General features: G+C 47.3%; 1 protein-coding gene across 4 annotated transcripts in view; it reads left to right on the top strand.

Moving 5' to 3' along the window:
* Nucleotides 1-270: 270 nt before the first annotated feature.
* The window catches only part of NFIA (nuclear factor I A), a 247,552-nt gene continuing 228,300 nt past the window's right edge, over nucleotides 271-19,522 (top strand). For all 4 annotated transcript variants that reach the window (XM_075711627.1, XM_075711626.1, XM_075711624.1 and 1 more), the window contains exons 1-2: nucleotides 271-446; nucleotides 6,064-6,595. In XM_075711627.1, coding sequence (XP_075567742.1) covers nucleotides 420-446; nucleotides 6,064-6,595 — 559 coding nt within the window. In that variant the 5' untranslated portion in view covers nucleotides 271-419. The remainder of the gene's footprint in view (nucleotides 447-6,063; nucleotides 6,596-19,522) is intronic.

Raw genomic sequence — 19,522 nt, 5'->3', positions numbered from 1 at the left:
CCGCAGCCCCCTCCCCGCCCCTCCCCGCCCCCGCGGGCGGGCGGCGCGCAGCGCTGAGCGGGCGGCGCGGCGCAGAGCGGCGCGGAGGGGCGCGGAGCGGGGGGCCGCGGCGGCGGAGGGGCGCGCAGCGTGCGCTATGCCTTTAACGGCGCGCGGGGCAGGCATGCCGAGCGCGTAGTGCGGGAAAGTCGAGGCGGGGTTAAAGTTCAGCTCATGGAGCGGCTCCGCGCTGGCTGCAGTTTGGCAGAGTTGGAAATGTGAAAGCAAGAAGCAGGCTCGGGGCTCCCCCTCCTCTCCTCTCTCTCTCTCTCTTTTTTTCCCCCTCCTCTCTCTCCCTCTCCCTCTCTCTCTCTCCCCCTCTCTCTCTCCCTCTCTCCCCGCACACGCACACCTCCAAACCGCAGCCCCCCGCAGCAGTCATGTATTCTCCGCTCTGTCTCACCCAGGTAAGCGGCTGCCGGGGCGCGATGGGGCCGGCGCTGCGGGGGGTGCGCGGTGTGCGCGCCGGGGAAGGGGCAGAAACGCAGCTCGCCGAAACTAACTTTGTTGCCTTTCGCTTGCATCCCCCCCCACCCCCCCCACCCCCCTTCCCGCACGGCCATTTGTATCGGCACATGGCTAATGGCGCCTACTTATTAATGGTTTAATTAACGGGGGGGGGCCCGCGCGGGCGCGGTGCTGCGGGACGCCCCGCACGGCCCCGCCGTGCTTGGTCATCCGCGATCGATGCCGCCGCCCGCGCCGGAGCGCCCCGCACCGCCGCTCCGCTCCGCGCCCCCGGCAGCGCTGCGAGCCGCTGCGCCTTTCCCGGCCCCAGGCGCCGGGCACGGCACGGCCCGCACCCCCCGCCCGCCCCGGGCTCGGGGTTACGCGGTGAGGGGGGGGCGCGGGCGGCATCGGCCCCGCGCTGCCCCCCCGCCCCCCGGGCGCGGAGGCGGACCGTCCCCCGCACCTGGGTAACGCTCCCGCGGTGCGGTGCGGCGCGGCGCAGCCCCCCCCCCCCCCCCTTCGCGGAGCGACCTCCGCACCCGCGCAGCCCCGCGGAGGCCGCCCCCGCTGGGGACCTCACCGGGGAGTGTGTGCGTGTGGTGGTGGGGGGGGGACACCCGCAAACTTGTCCCGCGTGTGTGGTGTCGTCCCCCCGCCCCCCCCCCCCCCAACCCCCGCGACCCTCCCGCCCGCGGATCGGGCCCCCGCGGGACTCGGCGCAACTTTTGCGCCCCCCGCTTGCGGCGGGACGGGGCTGCGCGGGGGGGGTCGCCCCGCCGTGCCCCCGAGTTGCGCGGCCGCGGAGCGCTGCCCGGCCCCCCCCCCTCCCCCCCTTTCCCCGCGCGCTGCTGCAGGACGCGAAATTACACACCTTCAATTAGCAGGATATAATGGTTTAACGAGGAAATGCTTTGTGGTGGACTCAAACCCCAGATTATTTCCTCCTGCAGGAGATTTTGACTACATTATTCTTATTAATTTAATTTGAATATTTTTTTTCTCCCGGTGAGAAAGCCTCTCCAGGCTCTTTCCGTCGAGAAAAAGGCGAGGAAATGCAGAGAGAGGGGAAGCAGCCTTCCCAGGCAGCCTGAAGAGCTGCAAAAGTTTCGTCCCCTTCTCTGGCTGGGGCCCCCCACTCCTTCCCCAGCCTTCCCCCCCCCCCCCCCCCCCCCAAATTTGTGGGTGCCTGGTGAGGAGAAGCCAGGCCGGCGGGGGCACGAAACACCACCGGGCTTAAAAACCCTCCGCATGATTAAAGGCAGGAGGAAAACGGGAGCGGAGGGAGTTTGCAGAGGACACGGGATGCAACTCCGTGCTCTGCCTTGGCCAAAGTTTGCGCCTCTGATTCAACTCTGAAAAATACCTGGGTTTTTGTCAGTTCTGCAGGAGGGACAGCAATACGCTCCTCGGAGGGCCGGCAACGTACCGCATCGCTTTGCATCTGCACGTGTGGCTTCTTGGATTTAGTAGGCCCAGTTGCACATTAAGGAGAGAAAATAAATCCACGGGCCGGTTGCTCCCTGTCTTGGGTGTCTCCCCCCCCCCCCCCCTTTTTTTTTTTTTAAATTACAAAAAAAAAAAAAAGAAAAAAGCCAGGCACTGTGCTTTTGCTCAGTTGTGAAAATCTCGCATTCTTGTTGCACATTTGGGAAAGTAATCGGAGGATTACAGGCCTCCTGACAAACTCTTCCCTCCGAAGGATCAATTAGGTGATTCTGTCATTTTCTGTAGAAAAAGGGGGCGAGCCCTTAGCAATTGCAAGCAATTTCCTATTTTTCATTTCAGGAGCTTTTATTGATACGAGTTTTGGGACAGAGTTTTGGGTTTGTTTTTTTTTTTCTTTTTTCTTTTTTTGTCTGAAGTTTTGGTTCAGATTTAAAGGGAAGCTTTTGAAAGTGGGTTAGAAAAGGAAACAAACAGAAATCCTAGTTATGAGCGTATTTATCCAAGCACTGGAACTGAAATGGCACGAGCATTTTGTATCGTCTGTCAGGAAAAATCTAAACATCGTTCCATTTACATATCTGCTGAAGATCTAGGAAATAGTTGGGGAACATATGCACATCTTCTAATAGATTTACAAGCAAATGGATTGTAAAAATATTAACAAGGGTCACCGTAGCTGGCTTAATTTCAAAAAGATCAGCAGAAATATATTGTTTCAAAAGAGTCCTTTGCAGTGTTACATTATTGCGGGCGCCTTTGGGCTGGGTTTTGGGGCTCTTTTGTGGTAGGTTGTTTTTTTTTTTTACACCTTTCTGAAGAGCAGAGGAGAATTTAGATATAAGCAATACCGAATTGTGCGGCCCAAATTTTAGGTGCTGCTTGGAAACGGGCTGTTCTCGGAAGAGCTGTATCCTCAAACTTTGGAGAGTAGTGCAGTGGGAAAAGAACTTACTTTTTATTCTCGCTTTCCCAGCTTTCTGGTGCCTTTTATTTTTAGGTGACCCATCAAACGCCGAGGGGGGAAAGGAAACATCTTTATCAAATACTTTGAAAGTTTCCCTTAAAGCTAACTTGGGGAAAGGCAAAGATAATCTCCTTTTCCACCAGTTACTTAAAATCTTGATATTTTGCAGCGAGGCTGCAGACAAGTCTGCACATCTGTTAGCACACTTGCATCGACACATTTCCAAAACTTTTTTTTTTGGGGGGGGGGGCTACAATAACACTGAAATAAATAATTGTATTGTGCAGAAACTGCTCCCCTCCCTCCCCACTTCCAGCCCAATTTTGTTTGATCAGTCCCGAGTGCTTTTATTTCCACTTCGACTTTGCTAGTACCTCGCCGCCGAGATTGAAGCGTGCAATTTTACGGAGCGGCGTGTTTACCAAGACAGTTTGAAAGTTGGTCTGTTTATGAGTCATTAACCTTTTCTCCTCGTACACCATTTTGAAAAGACACATTGGAGTCTAATAGGGACGTGCACACCTCGCGCGCCGAGCAGCGGTGCTTTTCATTTACCTCAGCCATGGACCCTGACTTTACACCAAAAAGCACCTTCCCTCCTCCCCCCCGCCACCGAAGTCTTTTAAAGTGGTTTGGGTTTTTTTCTTTTGTTTTTCGGGTGTTGTTTTTACCTCCCCTTTCGGGTTCATATCGTAGAAATCAGCTTTAGCGCAGGTTAAAGCGACTCTGTCTTGGATAGTATCCAGCGTCGAGCCAAAAAAGTCCCGAGCACATGAGATCAGGCAGGACAAAGCGCTGCTCAAAGCAGAAAAGTTAAAATATTTCAGGATGTACCAAGACGTGTTTAGAAACTAGGAACGCTTGAAGCGCTCCCCTGGCTCATTGTGGGTCTGTCGAGCCTCTGCTGTGCGTACCTTCGCAGATAAACTTCCACTTGACAAAAGGCCTTTTTTCCTTGACTCTCGCTGAGTGGGGAAGGGGAAGGACAGGAGGGATCAGAAGGGAGGGTTTATTATTTTTAATAGCTTGTAGGGACCTGCAGTTTTTATATTTTTATTATTTTTTTCCTCCCCCCCCCCCCCCCCCGAGAGCTGTTTCTGGTGGGTGAGAGCAGCTCCATGTGCTGGGATTGTGCCTCCTCTCACTTTTTGAATCTGCCGACTGCAAACTCGCAGCAATCTTTTTTTTTTTTTTTTTTTTAAAAAAAAAACTTTATTGAAATTTGAAACTATGATCTTTTCCATTGGGGGGGGGGGGGGGAAGAGGAATGTGCCAATCATTGGAGTGATTTATTTTATTTTACCTGCTTGTATTTTAATAATCATTTGTAGTACTTGCGATTACTGCCGCTCTGCTGTGCTATAATGAAATATATTGTGCCGGTTTTGGTAGTTTTTAACAATCTATGTTTAAAATAAAAATAAATGCTGTGGTATTACCTATAGATTTAAGTATTTACAATTCAGGGGCCACTCAGAGTAAGTGCAATGAAAGCTTTTGGAAAGTCAGCAGAAGGTCTTGAATTACGACAGGATTTTGCTGATAGGTATTTCTGCTATTGATTTCTCAATTTTTCCTAATTTTTGAAAAGAAAATGCAAGTTAAAGTAAGGTGTTGAAAGGACGTAAGATGTCTGTTTTAATAACAGTATTTGCACGTCCTGAAATGATTGGGGTAGGAAACATACTCCATGGGATAATTAAAAAAAAAAAAAAAAAAAAAAGTAAGTTAATCTGAAAAATCCCCAGTGTTGTCTTGCAACGCTAGGCAGCGGGTGGCTTTTACCATGCTGGGGAAACGTTGCACAAATTACTTTATTTTTCCCTCCTGGAGGGCCCAATCCTGAGAGAAAGAGGAACTCGGCCCCTGGAAGCAGAGATGTTCCCAGCACGCAGTACTGGATCAGGCCCCCACAGGCTATATACGTTTTTATGCACAGCCCAGAGTTCGGTCATTCATTTATTCAGAGAAAAACAAAAAGCGTGGTCCTAGTGTATTGTAATATGTTTTGATCTCTCTGCCTGATTTATGCAGTACATTTTGAGGAGAGATACATTTTTTTTTTTTTTTAAACAAAATCAGGGGGTCTTTCTTGCATTTTTTTTAATTGTCAGCATAATTTTAATCATGATTATTTTTGTGCCAAGGAAGAGGGGTGATCTTTAACTCATCGTTACACAAAGCAAGCAGTGCCTCTGGATGGCCAAACTGACTTTCCAAGTAGGGGATTTCTTTTTAAATATATGAAAATACGACACAACGTATAAAGATAAAATCAGTAATTCTTTGCGTATTTGCGCAAGTCATGCTAAGGTTTTCTGTTACCACATTTTTCAATTTTTCCTGTTTCTTTTTATTTTGTAGAAAGGCTCGGAGTTTGGCTTGTCCTAATGTGCCTGAATATCAGATTTTTATTTTTTTCTTTTTGAGTAAATAGAAACAAAACTTAAAAAATTGTGAGACTTGCTTTTTCTAGGATTTTAGTGTTAGTTATTGTTGCGCACGCGGGATAAATCGGCCGTGTTACTTTCTACTGTCTTCGCCGTTTAGGAAATGGAGAGAAAACCACCCCTCATTATATTTGTATATGCAGCTATATTGGCATTTTACTATACTGCCTGCTGCTATTTCCAAATATATCTTAGGGAAAGTTTTACTATACTTTAGACTTCCCCATACAAACATTGATTGGCATCCAAATGTTTAGGATTTGCCAAATTGGCGGGCATACGCTGGCTACACCGCAAGCAGCGGGGTCAGGGAGAGAGCAAAGGGAGATACGCGCTCCACAAGTGGACTCGCAGCAGAGTTTTTAGCTTTTAACTCATTCTCCCTTTTTGTTTTTTTTTAAAGAGATTTGGGGGCTGGGGAAAGGGCCCCACCGTTGCACCATCTCCACCTGGGTGCTCGTTTCAAGCTGGACCCCGTTTTCGGGGGTTGGGAGCGGAGGTTTTGGGTCAGCGCGAGGTGAAGCGGGGATGTGGCGGTGGCGGGGTCGGGGTCCATCGGCGAGGGGTACGAGTCCCGCAGCCCGTAAAATGTATAAGCACCTTCCCAATTCTCACCGTCCCAGCGAGCCTTAGAGCCTCGCGCGAAAGCCCCGTTTCTGGAGGCTTTTTGTTGATGGTTTCGGTGACATCGACCCTTCTCTGTAACTTTTTCAGGATGAATTTCATCCCTTCATCGAAGCACTTCTGCCTCACGTCCGAGCGTTTGCGTACACGTGGTTCAACCTGCAAGCCCGAAAAAGAAAATACTTCAAAAAACATGAAAAACGCATGTCAAAAGAGGAAGAGAGAGCCGTGAAGGACGAACTGCTAAGTGAAAAACCCGAGGTAAAGCAAAAATGGGCATCCAGACTTCTGGCAAAGCTCCGGAAAGATATCAGGCCTGAATTTCGGGAGGATTTTGTTCTCACAGTCACAGGAAAAAAGCCTCCGTGTTGCGTTCTTTCCAATCCAGACCAGAAGGGCAAGATGAGAAGAATTGACTGCCTTCGCCAGGCAGATAAGGTCTGGAGGTTGGACCTTGTTATGGTGATTTTATTTAAAGGTATTCCGCTCGAAAGTACTGATGGCGAGCGCCTTGTAAAGTCCCCACAGTGCTCTAACCCCGGGCTGTGCGTACAGCCCCACCATATAGGAGTTTCTGTTAAGGAACTCGATTTATATTTGGCATACTTTGTGCACGCAGCAGGTAAGTGCTTTTCTATACCACCTTCTCCAACTTTTCGGTTTATCTCTGTGCCGGGTGCCGTGCCCCGGCGGCGGCTGCATGAGCCGGGGAGGGAACGGGAGATGCCGGTTATCACCCTCCCAGGGCGGCGAGGGGAGTGCCAAAACTCCCCCCCCCTTTTTTTTTTTTCCTTCGTGGGCTTTTAAGGTGCAGCCACATAAAAGCGGCTTTCATTTTCCCAGGGTTAATGGCGTTTCGGGCATCCTTCACAGGTGTTATCCTGAATGTTGTCCTAGGAGGGGTCGCAGGCAGATGCGGCTTCCTTTATCCTGATTCTGGGGGAAAGCAGATAGATTTTAATTTTTAAAAAAAAAAAAAAAAAAAAAAAGTTTGTATATGTTATGCACAAAGTAGTCTGAGAAGGCTAGAGGTCCCTGAGGCCAGTGGGTCAGGAGTACCAGGTATCCTCACTCTGTGGGGATGGGATGGGGCGTATAAATCCCACAGGATTGGGCTCAGAGGGAAAGGGGAAGACGGTCCCTCGATAGCAAACCTAGCCGTCAGGTCTGAGCGTCCACGAAACAAGCCCCCGAGTAATCCTGTGAGGAAAAGGAGGCATTTAAACCCTCTTGAAATATCACAATTTATACACCGAGAAGCCGAGCAGGTCTTGAAACAAATTCCTCGTTTGATAATATTGTGGTTGGGGGTGGGGGGGGATCTGAGATGTTTTTGCGTGTGATGACAATGAAAATCTTGGGATCTCTGACTCCAGCGCAAAGTACACCCTGCCCGCAGAGTGGCTCGGTGTGCTCAGAGGATGTGTAGTAGGTTGACTGGATAAAATAGTACACTATTGTAGTTCTCCTGAGTGATTATATTGCAGAAAAATGTGCATGTGTGAAGTGCTAGGCCCCGGTTTTCACGTCTAGTATGCATATGTCCCCCTGGTTTTCAGCCTGAACTTGCAAAAGTTGAGGGGCTGGACAGGCTGGAAAAAATATGGAGCAGAGGGGAGAGGAATCGTATTAGTAGAAATGGCTTCTATATAAAATTATATTGGTAAGAAAACTGAGCAAATTACAGCACTAGGAGCCTGCATTCCCGATGCCACCTTATTTTGGAGGGGCTTGCAGAAAGTTTGGGCTACCCCAAAGTTTTCTGTGCTGAGTCCCCACAGTGCTTGTTGCAATAGGCAGTGTTGCCGCTGTGATTTTACAGGTACGATCCCTGTTCGGAAATAACTTTTGAGTATCCTCACAGTATTTCCTACAGATAAGCTGTGAAATTTACTTTGCACTTCGGTGCACTGTGGTTAATCATACTGCATGTTTACGGCGAAGGGGAGGTAGGCAAATATTGCGGAAAATGATTTATTTACTCTGCGATTTATTATGGGGCACGGTGAAGGAAGGATTACCAATTACTGGCTAACCAAAGGGAGACGGGGGTTGGGGCGTTGTGGGTCCCCTCCTGTTCCATCACCGTCCCCGAGGAGACCGGGGACTTGCATCCCTTTTGTCTGCCTCAGTTTCCTCCTCCATACATTGCAGCGGGGTGATGCACTTAAAGTGCTTTCATAGCCACGGCTGAAAACCACTATGTAGTGCTATACGGCAAGCAGGTTTTTATTATTTAGATTTATATGTAGTGCAGTGCTGGTAAATACTGGTCTGTATTGTGTTTCCTAAATGAAAAGCAGCCTTCTGCGGAGTGCAAAAGTTGTTAATAGAAACCAACGGTCTTGGTTTAACCTGCATGTAGGGTCACAAAAATGCAGGATGGGGAGAAAAGGACCAAGCCCAGGGGTGTAAGTACTCCAGGGAGCTTGAAGGGATCCTTTCCCTGTTGTAACAGTCGGGCAATAAGCGTTATAAAAGTTCGATATTCTGATTAGGGATATACCATCTTATCAGCATGCTGTTGGCAAACAGTGCCTTGATAGCGAACTCTCATTTATTTCTCCCTTCATCGTCAATGGGCAGCAATTGCACTAATTGTTCTTCGGACTAGATGTTTGCCGCAGAAACTTAGCGCGAGGCTTAGGCTTGGTTTTTTGGTTGGATTTGCGGTTTTGTGTAAGCAGTAACGCACTCGTACAGACCGCACTGCTTCGTGTTTTTGGCCGTTGTTTGCTGATCGCACGCATCGCATTGTGCTCTTAATGCAGTAGCGTGTGCTGGCGTATTCCTTGCTAAACCTCACCGGGGAGGGGGACAAACTGATTTTTAGGAGGTAGCACAGCGTGGTGGCTGTCTATATTGCTTCACCGAGGTGTACCGAAAACCTCGCGTATACGCTACCTTTTTTTTTCCCCCCTTTTCTTCCTTTTTTTCCCCCCTCCGATGTATCCCAGCAGTCTTTGTTACACCTGAACATTGGCCAAGTTGACAGCCATTGGTTCCCGCAGACCCGCAGTAATGGCAGCTTGTGCCGGGTGCGCAACAGGAAAATTACAAAAGAAAAAAAATATTAAGGGTCCTTTGTCTCAAACTCCATCAGACCTTGCTCCCCAAATGTATGGACCGCTTATTTATAAGGAGGAAGTCGCCAGCACAAATATTAGGTAGGCTGGTCAACTTACATATAGCGGATTTGACAAGCATCTGCTATAGTACAGAAGATTTGTAAACACTAAACAATGTTTTTACCTCCTTAAAAGTTTTGAGAAGTTGCCAGTATTGGCAGGAGGCACAGACTCCGAAACGTGCTTGAAGATACGTGCCAAAACCATTGTGACCTTTTCACCCATAGTGCTCGCTTCTCTTTTTCTTGGGTTTTTTTTCCACTCTTCGTCGTCTTTTTTTGGGGGGGAGTATTCTCTTCCAAAATGCCCTTATTCGAGATGACTTCGGCAGTGAGATGCCCCTTTCCTTCTAAACATGTACAATAATTATTGCTTTGAATCCACGCTTTTTCTTCAGTAGGCACTATCATCTGTAAGGGAACACATGTGCACAGATTTAAATAGTGCTTCTTACAAAGCTACTGAAATCAATTATTCTCCTTAAGAACTGGCTAGAAAGAGAAAACAAAAACATGCAAATAGGCAAACTACATGTCATTTTTGTTTAAAAAAAAAAAAGGGGAAAAAAAGGAAAGGAAGATTGGTGTTTTGTGAATTAGGGGTTGACCAAAAAATTTATTGAAATCTAGAGTATTGCTCTCAGTTTGCAATTTCTAATCTGCTTAACTAAAAGCAGGCGGCATTTTCGTACCCTGAACTTGGGTTTGCTTTTTAGTTTTCACTTATTCTGCGCTTGTATCAAATGACAAGTTGGAAACCATTGTGGCAAACCGTTTTCTTTGTGGGAGTCGAACAGTAAAGCTAATTTATGACCGGTCCTTTACCAGATGATCTGTATCAGAATCTACAATATACTAGGCACGTGGCAAGGTCACAATTTAAGTTGTTAAGGTCACAACCTTAGCCACCAGGCATTTGACCTTTTAGATAAAGTTAACCTTTGTTCATTAGTAGGCACTCAACCGAGAACTTTCTGGAGTTTTTTACTGCTTTGGAGTTCCTTCTGCTAATGTGATCAGATTGGAGAATAGATTTGCAATGGAAGTAGTTAAATTTTGTGAGAGGTCATAGTTTTTAGAGACTTCTCCAGTGGACGAAGCTGGATGGCAGGCCAGGAGGCGATGCTGCGATGCCCGATTTATTTTTTTGGACGGCCATCATTATGCGCTTCGGGTGAGAATTAAGCTAGCGCGGTATTTGTGGCAGAGAAAATCTTTTAATCTTTCAGAAGGGCATTTAAAAATCCCAGATTTAAGAAAAACGTGGGGTTAGGGTTTTATTTACATGAGCTCATTTTTCTGTTCGTGTTTAGAACAGAAGCCAGCGAAGATGCAAGAAGTCAGCCTTATTTCTGCGACTGTGAAAATTTACTTAGCGTCTAAATACGCTCTGTGGCTAATTGCCTGGGCAATAGTATATAGTACACGAGCTTGAACTTTAAGCAGACCCATTTTACGTTCCCATCGGCAGATTTAAAATATTTCTACTTGGACCACCGCAGAGAGGCATCAATGGGAATAACCCAAAGATTGGTTAATGCGGAAAACAACTGCAGATAGCCAAAATACCCGTGGAGGTATCAGGGAGTCCGAAAGGTACATAAGGCTTTGTGCCGTAATCTTTTAGTACAATTGGTATTGATTGTTGCTGCATTAATCCTGTTAATAGCCGCAGCCGGTTCAGCGTGTTGCAAGGATGTGAGAGGTGTCCTGACAATACTGTACATCACCAAAAGAGCTGTCGCAGCGTCTTGAACTCCTGATAGCTGCTTTGCAAAAGTGGAGCGTTCAACGGTGGAAACAATTGCCGGCTCATATAGAAACACACACCATATTGTTTACTTAATTACGCTGTAGCGAAGGCTCATTTTTAATTATTTAGCTGACTTTCTCACTTTGCTGTGATACCACATTTATTATTTAATTTAAAATCAAAAGGGCTGCGCTACTGTTAGTTTTTGATGCATTTTACTTTTGTTTTGGCTACGTTATTGTCATTCCATCGTACAGTAATCCAGATAGCCGTGATATGCAGATTGGCCAGATGGTCATGTTAACAGATTGAGAACCCACTTCCCACTGCTAAAGAGCAGGTGTAAGATCAGTGGGCTTTTTTTCTTTTCCTCCTTCCCTCCCAAGTTTCAACCAAAATGGTTCGGCTCATAATGGTAGTTAAAAAGGGGCACATTTCAAATGGTAATTGTTCTGTGGTGATAATATGTAAAATATATGTCGTTTTTACACATATCTGAAGACTTTTAAAGCATCCGTGACATCCTCTCCGTACATAAGGCTTTTGAAAACCTACTTCCAGCCCGTGGCTGTTACAGCGTACATCCAAAATGGCCCTTAAAGTTTTGTTTGTGATGTTAATAGTCCCTATTTGTTTCTACAGAAAACGCCGATTACATTTACTCTTACCAAAAAATACTCAGCCAGCTTTGCACCAGGTATTTCACACGCTTTTCTTGTACAGGGCTCCCTGCACACACCCAGGGGAACCTGAACAGTTCAGTGTTCAGGTGAGATTTTACTTTCTGGGGGCTCATAGGGGTTTTTTTTCTCCATTAATTTTTACCACGGTGAGACATTTATACTTTTAAAGCAAAAAGTGAAACGAAGACATCTCGCGGTATTTCTACCCTCAAGGAATACCAGGAGAAGGCAGAATTTGCATTGCTTATAGAAGGTGCCCATAAAGAGTCAGTGGTGGGAGCCTGGGTCTATCTCTCATGCGGGAGAGGTGGGGAGATGACAGCTACAGCTCTTCAACACCCCAAATTTCATGCACCCACCTATCACGGGTGTGCACGACACGCAGCGATCTGCACACCCTGCATGGCACAGAAAGATATCTCCATCTATCGATGCTCTCCGCTTTGAGGAGCAGGACCGGCCGCTTTCTGCAGCTGCGAGCAAGGCAGTAGCTGACAGAAGCAGGATTTAGGTGGGACAACTGCTCTCCCTGTGCAGTTGTAACTGAGCTGGTGAGTATCTGTGATAATTCAGATACTAACTGGTGCGGCACTTGGGACGGTCTGCTCGATCACGAACCCCTGGCAAGCGTTCAGTCATGTGGTTTAGCTTTCCCCTTTCTCCAACAACAACAACAGCAACAACAAATAAACACAGGATAAAGACGTATTTCATATGCCCAGGATGTTTTCCAGGTGATGGGGTTGGCCGGTATAAGGGCACGTTATTTCCATACCTCCCTGCCCCGGCGGGCTTCGAGGTACAGAAGCGGGAGAAGCCTTTGACTGGTAAGAAAGTTGCCCAGCGCTGCTGGCTTGTCTACAAGCAACTGCACTTTTATATTTCCCTTCTTTTCCACCCAATGATGAATAGCATTAATTTAGATCTATTTAAGGCGAGTGTGGGAGAAACCACAATCTTTGTTGTGGTCACTGCTGTACACAGCGGGGCTGAATGTTTCTCTTGGTTGAGGCCTCAAAGCTGAATCTGGAGAACCCAGAACATCGTGTCAGCTTTTCAGACCCTTCAAAGAGACAGTGGAATCCTAATTGCTCATAAAACCCGCTATTTATTATTACAATTATGTATTTTCTCCCCATTTGGATGTAAAGGAAAGGACATCCCTCGCTTTCCGTGCCTTGAGCTTCTTCGCAGCTCCTCCTCCTCCTCCTCTTCCCCTCAATGCTTCGGCTTCAGGCACCGGCTGAGGCTTTCGCAACCAGCAAACAAACCCCAGCTCGCTGCTCTGTAAACCCTCAACCCCTCCCGAAAAGCCTGTGCTTTGCCACACGCATCCCAAAGTTGGACCCTCTGGGGCTTTGGGACTGTCCCGGTAGGATGGCTTTTGGGGGGGCATCCTCGCTGGGAACTGTGGGTCCGGCTCTGCCACCGCTCCCTTCCGTGCAGGCAAGGGCTGGAGTTGCTGATTAAATTACAGGCTGTAAATTCAGGGCAAATTATTTTAGCCTCCTAACAGCAGCCGACCCTGAAGGTTTCCTTACGACAGTGAGGGCTCTCGGTAGATAAGAGTTGTCGGTGGACTAAAATTCATTTTAATCACTTTGGTTTTTCCGTTCATGTGATGCTCTTCATTCATTTTATCTTTGGTTATTGTTAATTATCACCTGCATTATGGTAGCCACCAAAAACCTCAGCTGGGACCAGCACATGGGTCATGGTGCCTGTGATGTGTGGGGCAGTTTTACTCCAGCAAGTTCTTTGGGGGGTTGCAGCATTTTGTGCCCAATTGCAAGGGCAGCGTCCTGGCTGATCCCCTCGTCACAGTGTAATTAATTTTGAAGAGATAACAGTGTATTTATGTATTTTTTGGAAGTGTTTCTAACTAGCATCGCTCCATGTGGCATCGTTGCGGCTCGGCTCGTAGGAGGAGGACGTGGCCCCCGTAGAGTGGGTGGATTCGGGCTGGATTTGCAGCCGCTGCCCGTAAAATACACGGGGACCTCCATTTTGTGTGCCAGACTCTCACGTGCGAGTGCAAAATGGAGAGCGGCGCAGTTGAGTTTTGCCTAGGCAAAGCGTGTAGGCATTTGTCACCCACAGTCCCTGCACCGCCGCGGTGCGTGCAGACCCATGGTGAGGCCCAGGAGGGGGTATCCTGAGCTTACACATCCGTAGGTTCCTCCTAAGGGGGTCTCAGTCTCTTCTTCGGGTTCTTAAATCCACCCTCCCAATCTGAGTGCTATCCCAGTGTCACGGCAAGCCAGCAAATTGGCTCTCGGGCCGATGCGAAGGGCCCTGGGGAGTCATTCCTCCTTCCCCACAGGCTTCGGTACACATCAGTGCCATTAGATTAGCAAGATAAAATCAAGACGGGTTTAATGACACGCTATTCTGAAAGTTTCCTGGACTTTATTGTTCATAACTTGGACCTCAGTCGGGTTATTTACACATGAGGATTAAAAAGCTGCAAACAACTGTGTGATTTTTAGGGGCTGAAAGCAATTAGCATATGTGGGTAGGAGGATACGCTGCATGTCTGCGTTCCTTTAAAATATAAATCACAGTTATTTAATTATGTTTTGAGAGGGCAGATTTAAGGATATACTGCAAAATGCATTACCTATTATACCAACACGATAATCTTATTAACCTTGCTTTCTACTTTTTAATTTTATTGTGCGCCCTGTACAACTCTTATGATATCAAAAATAATTACTTGGAGAATACATGATGTCAGAGGTCCAATATGACATTTATCTTCACAAGTGAGGAGGCGGCTATCTCGTGCATTGCATAGCAGCACGGGAGGCATCAGGCAGGTCCGCACGGAGGAAAGGAAGTAAGGATAGGTATCATCAGATGCTATTTAATGTATATAAGCGTATGTTTGCAGATTTGTGTTGTAGCTGAGGGCCGGCTTGACCAAACTTGATACCATTCAGCATCCGCAGGCCTCCCGCAACAGAAAGGCTGAATGTTTTACTTGCACGTGCCATACAACTCCGGAGGTGAGCCAGTATTTCAGGGTAGCTCCATGCATCCAGTCCCAGTTGGATCTCCTGTTAAACCCTGCGTTCTCCATCCCATCCCTCCTCAGGGCAGCACCTCTCTCTCTTTTTTTATCCATCTCTCCTAATGTTTGATATGTGTTGATATTTCCCCCTTTATTTTGTGAGGGAATGGGTGAGGGTGATGGGTGAGGGGAAACAAATGCCCTAATAATATCCCTTTTCAGAAGAATATAGTTTAATTTTGTGTGTGCGTGCAGCAGCTGCCATTGGCAAGCTGTCGTCTTTGTTGCCATGGGCTTTTTTTTTTTTTTTTTTTTGCATGCGTGCCAGAACATGATTGGATGTTTCAGCATGTTCGTGTTTTGGGGTGAGATATATCTGTAGTGAAGCACAAAATTATCATGGGGTTGGTGGGTGTCCAAGGCTAGGCTGGTGGGCCAGGTGAGCTGGTTTTGCTGGAGAGGGTCGTGCGAGCGTGGTACCTGGTGGTTGTTTGGTCAATGAGATAAAACTCACTGGTGCTCTGGATTTTTTGATGATGTAAAAAGGTTGGTTTTATATATATACATATATATAAAAACATCACAGGAGGGTGTATCACCGAGGTCTCCTCCAGCAGGACACCCACGGGGTGTAGTGGGAAGCCCCTGGTGCTACCTGGGGAGAACTGGTCAGTGGGTTTCTCCTGCCCATCTTGCTCGCCTGGTGCACACACCCCATGGGAGGTCGTGTCCATCCCCGGCTCTCGCTGATGCCGCAGGGAGCTGGACACTGGCACCAGTGAGTTTGTGCTGCCCGAGACCTCGACCAGTGATACACAGGCTCCAGGTAGGGCTTGTGGTGCGTGTGGGGATGGAGCACACCTTCCACGGGACATAAAGCTAATGCAGCGTCACCTGCAAGAGCTGCAGGTGATAGGAAATCCTCCGGACCTGCCACTGTGATGCTTAGCCCTGGCCACAGAGGTGTAGCTAGTGCTTTTCCTGCTCCTTGGTTTCATCCATTTGTCATATTCATAATGTGCTTATAGCATCAGTATCTCAACAAAGTCTCAACCTGCTCTGTACCGTCCTCTGTGCTGCATGTCTCCTTGTCCCAGCCGCTGTAGCCCCACGTTAAGTACGGTTGGACTCGATGATCTTAAAGGTCTTTTCCAACCTAAATGATTCTGTGATTCTAAGTAACACACAGTGGGAGAGCAAGAGTGCTCTTCAGCCCAGGAAATCCACTGCGTGGCTGCGGGGATCGTCGCTAGGTGCAAAATGCATTTGCAAACTGGGGAGAAATATTTCATAGGGAGGCACCTCCATACAGCCCTCTTAGGCTCGGACTAGTCCTAAACGGGAGCACTCAGTGAGGGGAAAGTTTGCAGGGCAAGCGCAGGCACTGTGCACAGTCTGCTGAAGGTTTCAGGAGAAAAACAGGACGAAGAACTAAACGCAAAGTGTTGAGACAGCCTCATTCATGTTGTATTTTTCTGCGTCTACAGATTTAGTCTTGTGTGTGAGGGACAGCTAATGAGCTGTGTGAGCTTTGTAATAAACGTCGCGTCTGGTTAAATTACCATTTTTGTGTTTAAAGCCAGTACATGTGTTAAAAAAAATACCTTGTAATGCACTGAAAGAACAGGGATGAACCCCTGTAAAGGAATCAAAAGACAAGTTAGATAGTTGCTATGTTTATTGTTAAGATGAACACTTACTGGAGATTTTATTGCAGAAATACGTTGTCAATCATATTTCATCCTAAGGATATTCGCTCGAAATTTTGTCTGATCTTTTTACCCAATAAGGTTTTAATTTGACATGGCGGAAACCAGCCAAATCCCTGAGTGATGCTGGAAACTTAGGATAAAATTTAAATTGAATTCAGGGTTTTTTTTTTCTTTTTCTTATAAGGCAAAGTAGTTTCAAGTAAATCAGAAGAATGAATTCTTTGTATCGGGATGCTTTTCTAAAGCCCAGCTATTGTTGGGATCCCTTTTAGGGAGGATAGCCACTGCAATGCTTTTATTGTTTGATGACGAGGACTTTTCCTGATGTGATGAGGACTTCATTAAAAATAACCAACAAATCTATTTACATTTGTTTCTGTGTTAAAAAGAAAAAGTAGTTGTCGCTGAGCTAAAAAGTAAAGCCCGCGTCATTTTATTTGAAAGCTTCACAAATGGCTCGCCTGGCTGTGGGAGGATCAGCCTCGATAGCAGCTGAACCCTTGTGAGCGTAGGCTGGGTTGCTGGAAAAGTTGGGAAAAACACAGGGAAGTCAGGTAAGAAGTGGGATTTTTGTGGTCAAGACCTTTTTTTTTTTTTTTCCCCCTGTAGAGAAGGACATCAGCTTCAACAGCTCTGGTTTAGGTTCTTCCTAGGCAGATGCAGTTATAAACACCCAGCCACGGATCTCAGTGCTGTTCGAGGATGCACGCTTGTGTCTCAGAAGTGCATCCTCGGGGTGTCTGTTCTTTGTAATGTGGGTACGCGAGCCTGAAATGTAGGCAAAAATAATATGCTCAAAGCCCACTTTAAACACGGGTGCTGTTTCATTTTCTGGTCAAAAGTTGCAGGTCAAAATCGTGATGGGAATTGAGAGAGTGGACCGGTTGTTTTACACGTGCATGGTCTTTAGTAATAAGCTCTTCTATAAAAAAGCGAGATGTTGTGTCTCAGCAGTGAGCCGTCCCAGGGTGTGAAGCTGTCTGCCTACGGGACAAGGACGGTACGAGCAGGGTCTCCGTCCAGGCACGGAGCTTGGTTATCTGCCGCAGTCCTGTGCGGTGCGGAGCGCAGGGACCTCTCCACGTGCTCTTCATGCAGGCGGGGACCCGGCTATGGACTATTTGTGTGCCACTGGGTGGGACGTGCACATCTCCCTGCACCATGCTGAAGGATGCTGTGGGCATTGCCCTGGAAAAAATAGGTGTATAGAGTTTTCATTCCTGAACGTCCTGTTGGTATGGTAGGTTCTCCATTAGATGGGTCACTGAGAAAGTCCCGCTTTTCTCCCCATTCCCGGCTGGATATCTCACTCCTATTGCCCTTTGCAAGCGGCTTTGTTTGCCCGGGGCTTGGGGCTGAGTTATTCTTGGCTGCTCGGTGCCTTCATCCCCGCTACAGGCCACCAAGCTTGTCCAGCCCGGCCCGGGGACCCAGCAGCACGGCTGTCAGCAGCAGGGGTGGGTGTAGGGAAGGCACGAGTGCCGGCGATGCAAAGTCAGGACGTGCGGGGCGTTTGGAAAGAATGAAATGAGTCAGAGTTTGAAACGAAAATGGGATGTTTCTGTTCACGCAGTTCTGAAATACAGGGCAGCGGTATCTTGGAGTTGGTAATGTGCTTTGAAAGCCTCAAAAAACTTTCTCTGGTTGCACAAGCAGTATCTAATATTAATATTTCCTTATTAAAAGGGATGAAGGATTTCTCAGACGGTCTTGCTCATGTACATCATTTTTTGAACAAGCTTCGTCTACCTTAGCAACTTCTCCAGGGAACTTTCCAGCTCTGCGCTGGGTGTGCTGGGGCCACTGGTGCGGCTCAACGACGGGTCAGCGGCCATGGAGGCATTTACCGTTTTAATTGCCTTCCTATACTGATTGCTGCAATGACCTGTTTGTTTGGATTATATCTCTTTTTAATATTTAAAAAAAAGAAAAAAAAAAAGAAAACAAAGGAAGTACAGTGCTGTGCACAGAACAGTTATTAAAAACAGTTGGGAAGCATATAAAAGGTACTGTTTGTGTGAGAAACGGGACAGCTGTGATGGTCTATTGGGAAAGTGTGTACAGATGGTGGTAGGGAGGGGAATGATGACTACATGGCTGATAAATGAAATACAAAAAGCATTAAATTGGTGATCTTTTTAAAGAGTACATTTTTGGTTAGCATTTCTGGTGCATCATTAGGGCTCTTTTTCTGCCTCTTATTTAGCCAGGAAGTGTGACTATCTTCGCACATTTGTGGCTCTGATTTTGTTTACAAATAAGGAGTCTGTTTAATAAATCACAAACCATGGAATTATTAAAGAAGATAATTAAGCGCACGGTTTTCCCTATGTTGGGAATGGCACGGGATCGTCCTAAAGACCTGACAATACCACAAATGCAGTTGGGTTTGAATTAGTTACGGTAACACGTGGGATTTCCTGGAGCCTAAGCCGATTTCTTTGTTTTGCAAGAAGTGGGACCAGCAGCGCGAGCCAGGTTTGGGGAGCGAGGCTTCGGCGTTTTGAAACTGTGGAAGGCAAATCACTCAGCATTTTGCCTTTATTTTAAATTAGCTTATGGTCCCGAAGGTGGTGGCACCCAGTGACTGGTGCCTGGTTGCAGTATCTGGGGGTTGCTGGGGCTCCTGGGGGATGCAGGGGCTCCTCAGGCCCCACAGGCGCCTCTTTCAGAGGAGGCAATGAAGGAAAGAGGGAGGGAGGGAGGGAGGAAGGGAGAGTCAGAGAGAAAATTTTTCCCTGTACTTCATAGGAGACGGATCCCCATCTTCCCATCCTTGGCAGAGCTTTATCACATCCCTTATCATGGAGCTCATTTATTGGGGGCTAATGGAAATTAAGGCAAAATCGGTGCATTTATTCACACTGCTGTAAAGTAGACATGGTCACTGAAATGCTGCAAACCTTGGAGTGGAGAGTTTTTAAACTAGTAGGCAAAATAATCCCCCTCTTCCTGGAGTTTCATCCAGTTTCCAGCTGAAATAAACCAGCCTGAAGGCTGGTTTCCCTTCGCCTTCCCTCTCACCCACCCGTTGCTTTGTGTTCCTGCTCATTGTTTCTGGGTGTCATCAATAGTCGAAAGCATTTTCCTTACTAATAAATAGCCTTTGGTAATGCTGTGCTTTTCTGTGAACCAGCCCAGTGTCTGGCTGCCCCATGAGCCCTGGCCATGTCGTTGTCCCTCCCTCGGGGGGGACAGACCACCAGCACCCTCACTACGCTGTTTCAGGGGTGGCTTCAAGTGCTGCAAAAAGGGGGTTCA

This window comes from Pelecanus crispus, chromosome 5 (assembly GCF_030463565.1).
Source record: "Pelecanus crispus isolate bPelCri1 chromosome 5, bPelCri1.pri, whole genome shotgun sequence".
Taxonomy (NCBI): Eukaryota; Metazoa; Chordata; class Aves; order Pelecaniformes; family Pelecanidae; genus Pelecanus; species Pelecanus crispus.
Note: the sequence above shows the minus strand (reverse complement) of the source record. Positions and strands in the feature narration are given on the sequence as shown.